Below are 12,185 nucleotides of genomic sequence, written 5' to 3' on the forward strand. Positions count from 1 at the left end.
ACTTACGTTGTCGCGTTCTTTTTCGTTTAAATTGCACTTTCATTTTTCAACCTGAATTCTTTTGTAAACAATTCTTTGTAAGTTATGTTTTTATTAAGGAAAGAAATAAAATGGCAGCATTAGGGACACAGTAATTGGAACATTTACCCTATTAAAAATATTTTTTTACACGAAATGTCTTTATTGATTTTTATAACTTTCTTTTATTGAACCTGAATATTTCAAAATGATTATTAAAGAATGTAAGTGATATTTATTAACAAATAATATCAATAAAAATATGAGAGTCCCAATTTAATAATAACATTTTTATTCAGTAAAATAAATGAAGTAGCAGTATTAGGGACAGCAGTAATAATTGGGTTACTTACCGTAATGCGATGTTTTCTAAAGAACGACATGGAGGAAGACATCTTTGTGTCTTGGGCAGTGATCGCTGCAAAAACTGTTGTTTCAAATTTTTCCAGTTTTCGAATTAAACGTTCATTCGACCAATTATATCGAGGATAAAAATCACGAAGTGTACGTGTATATTATCGACTGAGAATTTTCATAAAAAACTTGCACTATTTAAATATATTGTTCAACGGTACACGACTCCGTCGTGAAGTTTGTCAATGTTTACTGATCACAGATTTAAAAAATAAAATAACATTTAGTTTGACAAATAATAAACATAATCTCACAAAAAAATCCTGCCTTAATGAAAGACCTTATAATATGTTTCTCTAAATACAACTGTCATAGGTTTTTATGGTCGAGCTATGGTAGTTGTGTTCAGAAAGAATAAAATGATATAAAGAAAAGGAAAGCACCATACTTTCAATAATGTTATATTTTTTTGCAGAAAGTGTTCAACGTGACAACCATTTACATCACATTTTCGTGTTCGATAAAATCAGGATTGTCTTTCATTATGTTTAATGTTCAAACAAAATCCCGAGATATATCAGCACATTCCACGATCCGCTAACACTAGTAAAAAAATGCTAACATTGGTAAAAGTGTGATGATTCTTTCCTGCTTCCGCGATTTCGTTATTACTACAAACAACTGGCAAAGCTAGACCATAAAAATCTCTGACAGCTGTACTCACAAAAAGAAAAGAAAAGAAAAGAAAATGTAACACAATCCTGCTATAAAGAACATATGAGCCGTTTATTTGGAATGTGCCGTAAGCCCACTTTTTCATGCTTCTTTATTTGTAATTTACTTGTATTTATTCGTAACCATAACAATCGTATTATCGATTTCAACGAAATTGGACTTACATCATTTTCAAAATAAATCTCTTATACAGGGTGTTTCCGAATTAAATGTCAAAATTTCAGGAGCTTGTAGGGAACCGATAAAGTCAGAAGAAAAGTCCTTTGGAGATTTGCTCTGTTTTATTTAATTTTGAAGAAAATCACAAAAATTTCCGTTGGAAATTGTTCTGGCGATATTTGGTGCACCCTGGTTAGGATTCAACCTCTCAGTTGCTCTCTTGAGTCGATTGACATCGAATAAACTTTCTGCTTCAAGGTGCTCCATAAATGGGTACGCTTCTCCATAAATGGATCCTACCCTTTACATTTTTTCCATTAGATTACAGCGTGGATAAATAAGTGAAAACTCGAAAATTTTGTATTCTTTCGTTTTGTGATTTTCTCCCAAAATAGAGCAGAAACGAGCATACCTCTGAAGACTTTTTTTACGCGAAATTTAAAATTGCGAATTTAGTGGTCCGCAATATTTAAAAGGTTGCCGACCGCTGCTCTATACGATCCCGAAGTTTTGACATTTAAGGGGTCTTGCCACTGTAAAGCCCTAAAAAATTGTCATTTCTTAGGAATTTTTGTTCAATGAACGTAATGTTCAACATAAATGAAGTATTGTCTATTTATTAATACACTTATTGAGAGTATAAATAACTTCTTTTGAAACTTTTAAGAATTGTTTTATACATATCGCACTGAAGTGAAGTTCCTTGAAAAAATTATGTAGCGCTGGTATAGGTGATTTCAGGAGAACCAGTCATCACAATCAAAAAAATTCATCTGATTTTTAATCAGAGTGAGTGTCGTTACCAAAATTATTACTTACAAAATTAGTTACAAAAATTAAGTCGGAATCAAAATTATTTTGACCGCCAAAAAATAATCAAAATGGCGGAGATTTGAAGCTGAAATTTCGAAATTCGGTGAATTTTGTTTAGTTATTTTGCATTATAATAACTTATTATTAATAAGTATGAAAGTGTTGATTAAAAAAGGATTTCGTGGTCCCTGCGATAGCCACTGATGTGCTGAATGACATGTATAAATTTCAAACCGATCGGTCATATAATTTTTTTGCAATGACCTACGCCAGCACTACATAATTATTTCAAGACGCACACGTCAGTGCGATGACTATATAAAGAAAACCACTAAAAGTTTCAAAAAAATTGTTTAGACTTTCAATAAATGTATTAACAAATAGAGAACACCTCAACTTTGTTGAACATTTCGTTCACTAAAAAAGAATTCCCAAAGAATGACATTCTTCAGGGCTTCACAGTGGCAAATCTCCTTAAATTGGGGATACATCGTATACTCTCGTCTAAAAAATCATTGGTCACCTCAAATCACCAAAGCGTCTCCAAGTAGAACAATTTTATTCCATCTACCTTACGCCCCACAGTGGATCCGAAACCGCATAAACGTGAACTAAATTCATAGCGCTTTCGTTTATACGTTGTTCATTAGTAAACCAAACGTTTCCTGAGTTTTTGTGATGCATAGAATCTGATTCTGCTACTGTTTTTCGATTAGCGCGAAGAAGATCGTAGTAGATGCGAAAAGGAGGCTATTTCTCGGGAAAAAGGAAGTCGACAGTATAGAATAAATTTTTTTCATTCAAGGCTTCGTTTTTCGACGAAATCGATGCTGTTGCTCCGTGAACTATACCTACGTTCATTTGACAGGCAACGATATCTCATTTTATTTAGTATTTCACTTAAAATACTTTTTGATTCGATATCGTGAGTATGTATGCGTAATATTTAATAATTATACATAATCAGTTAATAAGTTCTGTCGCATATGGTAATGACAATTAACAAGAGAATAACAATGTGTAGGAAAAACAATTTATTGGAACATATTTTACCATTGTTCACGTAAACATATTTGTATAAATTATTCAAAATCTCCTCCTTTTGCTTTTATACAATTCCTTAATCTTTGTGGCGATTCGTCGATTTGTGACAGAACTTAATAACCGATTATGTACAGTATCGGACCAAAGTATTCGTACATCCCTTAAAATGGAACAACTTTTTTAAAATTGGTCCAAATTACTTCAGTTCTTTTGTGAAGTTAGGGACATTAGTTTACTAAATGATGTGTAGAAAAAAATTGAAAAAGTTGCATGTAAAAAAATAAATACATATCGAAGATTTATGTTAGTTATATACATGTTGATAATTTCATCAAAATCGGTTGACGTTGCTACAAGATACAAACGATTAAAAATGTTGAAAATCACAGTTTTTCCCGACATTCGACCTACAACTGTAGTAACAATTAACAATTCTTACATCTTCTGTTGCCTGTCACTCGTTTCTGTATCAAGGAATTTCAATGAAAGTTTTAGTATGTATTTATTAAATTTTCATTATAGCCTCCGATTAAAAAGTTGTAAAAAATTACCATTATTTGTAAATTGCAAATTTTTCAATTTTTTTTACACATCATTTAGTAAACTAATGTCCCTAACTTCACAAAGGAACTCAAGTCATTTGGACCAATTTTAAAAAAGTTGTTCGGTCTTAAAGCGTGTACGAATATTTTTGTCCGGTACTCCATATCTTCGATTTTAAATTACAGACGCTACATGCATTTATTCAAGTTCTCTACTCCGTATGCCGTTTACAGATTTTGGCGTACTGACTATGAATAAATCGTTATAACTTCCGTAGATGCAGGTGTACGCGAAAAATTCTTGGTCGGTAATCTGTAGGTTCTAACAAATACATTTGCACAAGACTTATCGTGACATTCGCGGGAATTCCGTTTCGTACATCTAACTATACCGGAAAGAAGACGAAAAAATAGGCATTCAAGAAGGCCTGTTTTTTTAAGGGATTAAAACACAGTTATCCCATTCATTTTTCTACATGTATGGTAGCTAAAAGGGCCACTCTTTCACACTGAACATGTAGATTTAAGCTAATTCGTCTGAATATAAAGATCTACTGAGGCATATGTTCGGCAATTTCAGCAAAAAATATGATCGTTCTGAAACAGAAAGTTTTCCTTTATTTCAAAGCTTGCGAAAAAAAATTCTAAGGTAACTTGTAGCAAACCGCGTGTGCATGTCAAAACTTTGTTCGTAGATATAAGAATCTACGGCTAAAATTTCAAGGATTTTCAGTGAGGTCGAAAATTTGACTTTAGTTTGCGTTTCCACGAATCCGGACCACTGTGTCCCTCACCCTCCAAAACCATACAGCTCTTCAACCCCTTTTTCCCTGCAGATAATATCACGTAATTTCTTTCAAACTTTCGCATGCAAAAAGTTAACGTGCGCCACAAGGACGCAACAGTTTTCAGCTTAGGCTGTTGTGGGTAGTAGTGTGTGTTCTCCACATTACAATAAGTTGTGTATGATTTCAGTATCGAGAGACATGAATTGACAGGAACTGCAAAACTCATTCAGTAACATGAACAACGCAATTTTATAAAAATTAGTATGCTACACAGTAAGAGTGTGTCCGATACCCACAAAGATTTAGTGAAAGCGTTAGGTAGACCTGCATATTTTGTAAGAACATTACAATTTCGGGTTAAAGGGTCATGCTCAGTCAGGAGAGCGAAAAAAGAGTGGTCTTTAGGAATTTTTTTCTCGAAAACTATAAGACCTTTTTAGAAAAATGTATTCGTGTTTCAAGTATTGCAGTTTCTGGATTATAAGGTAATTCTTTTATTTAAAAATATTTATTAGTAAATAAATGGTGAACGATCTCCCGGATGTCTCTTCACAAAAAGTGGTCTGCCTTGATCACTGTAACGTCGTAACGGTTCATCTGAAATTAAAAATTCAGTAAGATTTATGTAATGGAAGAATCAATCTTGTCCTTGAACGTGGGGTTTTTCGAAATATTGATTAGGTACAAAATAGCGGACGTTTTCCTGAAAAAGTGTGATTTTCACCTAAAAAATCACTCGTTTTTGGTCAATTAAAAAAAAAATATGGAATGAACAAACGAATCCTTTGTTCAAGGACAAATTTTTCTGATTTGAAATAAGGAGCAAAAGGCTTCATGTAAATCGACTCAGTAGTTTTCGATAAATATTGATCACCGATTTGAAAAATGTAGTTTCGAGAAAAACGCGTTTAAAGTTTCAAGTCAAGCTTACACTTATATAAAATATTAATTTTTTAACGCCTGTAACTCTGTCATTTTTAATTGGATTACCTTGAAACATGCACAGAATATTCTCGAGATGTTGTACTCAAAGAAAATGTAGAAAGTGAAAAATCGATTTTTTGAAAATTTCTGTCTGAGCATGAACCCTTAAGAAGGTCCATCAAGGCAGGACCGTCAGTAACGTAGTCGGGCAGAGTGGATCAAAGGGGTTGGGGGCTGTAGCCCCGGGCCCCACGTTCCAGGGGGCCCTGTTCTGAACTTTCCATTTCGTTATGATTAAATATTATTTAATTTGATTTATATCAAATTACAATTTTTGAAGATTTATGTATTTTACTCTGCTCTACTACACGTGAGTATTTGTGCTTTCCATCGAAGGGGGCCCCCGAAAATTTGATAGCCTTAGGCCACAAAAAATATTAATCCGGGCCTGGGGTCATGCTAGTGCACACAATGTGCTGGCGGAACATAACGAACGCATTGCTGCAGTGAAAGATTTTCTGAAATTTCCCGCAACTGGCAATGCCTGCAGCAACCGTATACCGCATTTTAACCAAAAACCTCAATATGTGGAAATTATTGGGTAGGTAGATTCCTTCGTATTTTTACGGAAAACGTGGTCAGAATCTGCTCTCATTAAGACAACATCCACGATATTAACCATCGTTGGTGGATGAAAGTTGGATATTTTTGTACCGACCCCCCAAACGCGACTACTCCGACCCCCGCTAGTGTAGGTCCTGCCTTCATGGATCTTCTTCACTCAAAATTACACTGTCCTTAGGGAACATGCAGATCTGCCTAAGACTTCCATTAAGTCTTTGTGAATGTCCGACACATTCTTACTGACAACGGGAACATCCAGGTCGGCTAATCGCTTTAGGAATGACACTATACAGGGTGTAACAAAAATGTTGTCCGACCCGTAAATGGGGCACTCGGGGGGTGAATTGGAACAAGTTTTTCCTTAGCAACAATGTAATCTGAGGCTTCGTTACCGAGATATTAACGAAAAACCCCGACCAATCAGAGCGCGAGTTTGCCAGCTGAGTTCCCGCGCAAGCGGTGACTACGCGCTGCGACTGGTAGGCAGCGTTACCGCGGGAAATCGGCTGGCAAACTCGCGCTCTGATTGGTCGGGGTTTTTCGATAATATCTCGGGAACGAAGCCTCAGATTACATTGTTGCTAAGGAAAAACTTGTTCCAATTCACCCCCCGAGTGCCCCATTTACGGGTCGGACAACATTTTTGTTACACCGTGTATACAGGTTGTAGTACACATATAGTGTTGCATATGCAAGCTTGCCGTAATACCTCCCAAGTTTTCCCCGTTGAAATTTTGATTAAAAAACCTCAAGATTGTACATATTTATTAGAAAATAATCGCGAATTAACGAAATTTGAAAAAAGTTTCCTTTTTGTGAAATTGAAATAAATTAAAGTAAGATAAAAAAATTATTTGCATTGCAAAGATCTGTTTAAAGTGAAAAAAAAATATTCTCTTTCCTTACTCCTCCTCCTCCTCTCGACCCACCTGATTCGAACTCGGGACTCGCAGCGTCGTAGTTCGTTACTCTACCGACTCAACCATGGATCCTCCGTTATAACGTGTTTTACGTAAATGAATGACTAGATGTGTACAAAACTTTAAACCAGAATATCTCGAAAACGGAGGCCCATTCTAGGGAAACCAATGAGGATTTTGTAACATTGTATGTGTACTACAATTTGTACATAGTGTTATTATAAAAGCTATTAGCCGACCTTAATGTTCCCCTTGTGAGTAGCATACTAATTTTTATAAAATTGCGTTGATCATGTCATTCACCGAGTTTTGCAGTTCTTATCGGTTCATGTTTCACGATACTGAAATCTTTCACAACTTATTATAATGCGGAGGACTCAGGCTGTCACTAACACCAGCGTCGGTTGAAAACTGCTATGTCTTTATGTCGTACGCTCTCTTTATGCACATGCAAGTTTGAATGAAATTACCTAACAATACCACAGACGAGATATAAGAATAGACCTAACATCTCATGGGACTCGGTGTCCCACGAAAATCACGCTGGTTCGAGCGCACTCCATAGAAAATTTTCCGACTTCAGAAACTACGTTCGACACCGTGATGACGCACAGAAAAGTCACACTCGTGACTGCATATAGCGATATATGTATACATACGTTATTACCCCGGTTTCGCTAGCAAACAATGGAATATTGAAATGGTAGGGGGGTTCTGACGCCCCCGAAGTATAGGACAGAAAATTACATTGCATGTTAGGTCTATTCTTATATCTCGTCTGTGACAATACTAACGTAAATCAAGGTGTTAATTTGAAGCTACCCACCCTGTATGACAGAATGAAAGGACCGTATAGCGCCCGCAAATAAAGTGTGCACGATAGATCGTGGAACGCCAGGCGGTAGGATGAAGAGCCTGAGAAGCATCGAGCATTATTCGATCATCAGCGTTGATCCAAAGAACGGGGATAAGACTCGAGCAGTATGTGTGTAACGAGGCCGGGATCTACCAGATCGGTGATTTTTCACCCGTGGCCATCAGGGATCATTCGCGAAAACGGGTGTGCACGACAAATACGAGAGGAGGCGTCTTCTGCCGGAGGAGGATCCCGTACAAAAGGACGCGGTGGTCGTCCGTGAATGCCCGGAAATGCCTCTGATGGTGAAGATGATCGATGTGTTCGGTTCCCTTCGGTCCCTGTTCAAGGTACAGAAGACCTCAGAGGACACGCTTGTGTTCCGTCTCCATTATCGCGCCACGGTTGCCCTTCTTCTTGGTGGTTGTGTGACACTTGCCTGTAAAAGCATATCCGGCTCACCGATCCACTGCGAGGCGTCCGGCTCCGTCGACAAGATAGTACTCGAGACATTCTGCTGGCTTCACACTACGTACAGCATGGTGCACGCGTTCAACAAGAGCCTCGGCCAAGCGGTCCCATATCCGGGCGTGTCGAATAGCAAAGGCGACGGACTGCACGGCCACGCGTCCCATCCCTTGGTCAAACAGCACAAGTATTATCAGTGGGTCATCTTCTTTCTGCTGCTCCAAGTACGATCGGATGTTCTTTCTCTTTTTCTTCACGGGAGAACTAAAATTGACCGTTTGAACTAGTGATCCATAAAGCTCGAGTCTTCGAAGCGTTAAAGCTCAACCTTAGAGACTACAGACTCGTCTGGATTATTGTCTGGCTTGTTTTATACGATTATTGACTAGGCGTTATCCCCACCACTGGGAGGGGGGGGGGTCTATAAAGCTCATATTTTTTTGTCCCTCCGCTGTTATTGCCGAGGCTCGGGCTTCAGGCAAAAAAAGAAATTTATGAGGGTCTGAAGCATTTCTCCCTATAAGATTATTGTCCGGACCTGAGTTCGGAGCATAATCAAGAGGAGTCTGTAACATCATATGAAGCTTGAGTTGTCGAGGCTCGTATGTTTAACACGTTGACTGTCGAGTGTGTTTTGCTGGTTTTGTCTCCAGTATCGAAGCGTGGTTGCCGATATTAGAACGATATCGCGATCAAATATCAGGTCGAAATTCATGTAAATACCGAAAACAATAGTTCAACTTTGTCTCTCAGATCAATAAAATGTGAACAAATTGAGAAACTATCTTGTTCGATGAATAACATCTTAAAATGACTTCTATATCTTGCTTAAATATGTGCATTTTGTAATCAAAGAAAGTTTCATGCGTTGTTCAGAATATACATATTTGCTCACATTATCAATAATACGTAGTTTAATGAGATTTGGGTGTCGCAGGAATAATTTACAAAAAACACGCTTTTCTGGGCGTTACTGTATTATTCCTCTTTAAAGCTTTAAAACCTTAAGTTTCATGTATGTAATATTAGAGTTCAAGACTGAAAACTTTTAAGTTAAGTTTTAAGGCTTCGAAAACTCGAGCTTTTGTACATTACTTCACTATATACAATTTATACGATTCGAGCGTTAAAGACTCGAGCGTTAAAGATTCGAATTTCCACGGTTCAAGGTTCGAGTGTTGAGGGTTCGAGCCTTTAGGGTTTGAAACGCGACTCGAGGTGTTAATGCTCACGACTCAACGCTTATTTTGACAACATTAGTTTGAACGCGTGTTGACCCTTTCGTTCCCAAATAATTTAACGATCACAAAAAAATGTATATGTCCTTTTTGCATCTTTATTTGTGTTACACGACGTATGATGGGTCCGGAGCAATAGGGAGCTATGCCATAGAATGTTGAAAAATACGATGTTTTAAATTAATTTTTTAAATCTGGCACCTCTTGGCGCTTAGTTGTTATTCCTTAATTTGTAACTACATTATATGTATTTATCTATTATACATAACATATATGTACAATTGTATGTACCAAGTGGACGGTAACTGGTAGTACAACCGGAAAGGGGTTGATTCTATATAAAAAAATAAATCAAAAATATAGAATAGGTTTTTTTTCATTTGAGACTCCGTTTTTGAGAAAATCGGCTTTGAATATCTGTTGGCGACGCGTGCAATTGAATAGGACTTGGTTAGCGCCAAGATCTGTTCATTGCATTCCATTTCCACTTACTACCATGATAAATGTACGCGTATCAGATTAATTTTCGAAGTCGATTTTTGTAGTTTTAGAGCATTTATATTTTTAAAGATTGGGATAATAAAGTGAAATCATGATGGAACATCGATGTTAAGACCTTATTAAGTACAATTCTTCAGATTTAAAGATTCTCTTTCATTTCAATCACTACTGCAAATTAATTAAAAACTGACCCAAACTTACCCACTGTTCCCTACATTTTAAGTAGCAATGTAAATCAATACCGCAAATAACAAATAACTCTATCACACTCTATAGCAGTGGTGGCCAAATCTTGTTAGAATAGGAGCCATATATCAGAAATACTCGAGAACCGGATCCTCTACTGGAACGGTATTAAATTGTGAATTACGCTTACAATCTGTGTGTACATTGCACTGTACCATAAAGTTAGCAAGCTTACAAAAATATCACATGATATACGTGTATGTAGTATGTATCAAGTTTATAAAAAAATATTGTATATGAATATAAGAGCTCCAGTAAGGATCTAAAGTCTCCGTGTGCGGCTCGCGAGCCACAGTTTGGCCACCGTATAATCTTCATTCAGACCTTAGGAGACAACAAACAATTATTTCACCGCCTCGCACGAATTCTTAAACACGAATGGAAATCGAGTGAAACAATACCAAATTCTGTTCAGTTCTGTTTATCCTCTACACACCACCGCGCTCCATAGGTGCAGAAAATCTGCCGTTTTAATAATAACCCAATTCTTCGGAAGACCATCCTCGTCACTTCCTGGTCACCAATCAATCGTGACTAGATTATAACCATGTTCATAAGCCAAGGTCGCCGACAGACCTTCGCTCGGCTTCGTTCCACCAGTAATACGCTAAAGACGAGGGGGGAAAAAAGCCTCTTCCCTGAATCGCTTCCGTTAACCCGTTCTGGTCACATCTCTTGAGAGTTCTGTCATGGTCACATGGTCGAATTGACTATTGGATTAAAAGGAATTACGGAAGATAGTTTTATCATTGTAGAATGCCGGAAAAATCGCGAAAGTGAACATTCATAAACAATGAGTTTTTTTTACTAAAAACTTCGTAATTTCTTTAATTTTTATGTCTTTTTTCGATACAATAGAAATATGCAAAGGGATATACAGGGCGTACAAAAGTGTTGTAGGTTTCTGAAATGGGTCACTTGGCCGGTAAGACTCGCGCTCTGATTGGTTGGGGTTTTTCATTAATATCTCGTTAACAAAGCCTGGGATAACATTTTTGCTAAGGAAAATCTTGTTCCAAATCACTTTACGTGTGACCAATTTTAGGGACCTACAACACTTTTGTTACACCCTGTATAAAGTATTAAACTTTTGTTGGGGTCATCAGGACCCCGGGGTGACCACGGAGGGTTATCCAGCTAACTATATTTTTCTGCTACAGTAAACGCATACTTTATCACTTTAGTGAGAATATCTGGAACATTTTTTGTCGATCGAAAGTACGAAACTTCATTAAATGATATCCAAACATGGTGAAAAGTCATAATATGGAGTCAAAACATGGAGAAAATGGTGTTACATATTGTGACTAACAATGTTTTAAATAGCCTTAAAATGACTATTGGTTCTTGATTTTATGAAAAAAAAATTTAATTTTCAAGATACTAAAAAGATGCAGTGAGCGGGTTATACGGATCCACGGAATCAGATAAACGGGGTGAACGTGACGGAACGGAGTTTACGGAAAAAGAGCGATCTTTATGGCCCATTCGAATTTTCCTCTTCTTTGGTCAATTTTATCCACTTGCCGCGGTGGCTTCGCCGCAGATTTATACGCTCAATTGGCACACACGCAAGCACCGTTCAAGTGTGGTACAGGTCGGTCTATTTTCAACCTGCGGATTTTCCTTTTTTGTTGGGTTCCTGCGCGTAGACGTGTTGCCGTTTTAACGATGCTCCCGTGCCGCAACAATTCCCAGCTCGCACAAGAATCTCGTTTCGTTACACCGAAACGAAGGGCCTCAAATTTTGAATGGCTCTGCGGGTTCCTTTAAGGTGTCTTGCCATTGTGAAGCTCTGAAAAATTGTCATTTTTTGGGAATTGTTTTTCAGTGAACAAAATGTTCAACATAAATAAAGTTTTGTCCATTTATTACTATATGTATAAAATACTTGTACTTATATTTACACTTACACTTACACTTATACTTATACTTATATAGAGAGTATAAACAAA

At 37.1% G+C, this 12,185-nt stretch overlaps 1 protein-coding gene across 2 annotated transcripts in view; it reads left to right on the forward strand.

Moving 5' to 3' along the window:
• The window catches only part of LOC107187341 (innexin shaking-B-like), a 65,181-nt gene that overhangs the window by 23,559 nt on the left and 29,437 nt on the right, over positions 1-12,185 (forward strand). Inside the window, exon 1 of one of the 2 annotated variants that reach the window (XM_015575452.1) lies at positions 8,071-8,469. The exons of the other annotated variant lie outside the window; for it this stretch is intronic. Within the exon in view, the coding sequence (XP_015430938.1) occupies positions 8,071-8,469 (399 nt within the window). Of the gene's footprint in view, positions 1-8,070; positions 8,470-12,185 lie in introns of those variants that run through there. 2 annotated transcript variants of the gene reach the window in all.

Source organism: Dufourea novaeangliae, unplaced genomic scaffold, assembly GCF_001272555.1.
Source record: "Dufourea novaeangliae isolate 0120121106 unplaced genomic scaffold, ASM127255v1 scaffold2, whole genome shotgun sequence".
Lineage (NCBI taxonomy): Eukaryota > Metazoa > Arthropoda > Insecta > Hymenoptera > Halictidae > Dufourea > Dufourea novaeangliae.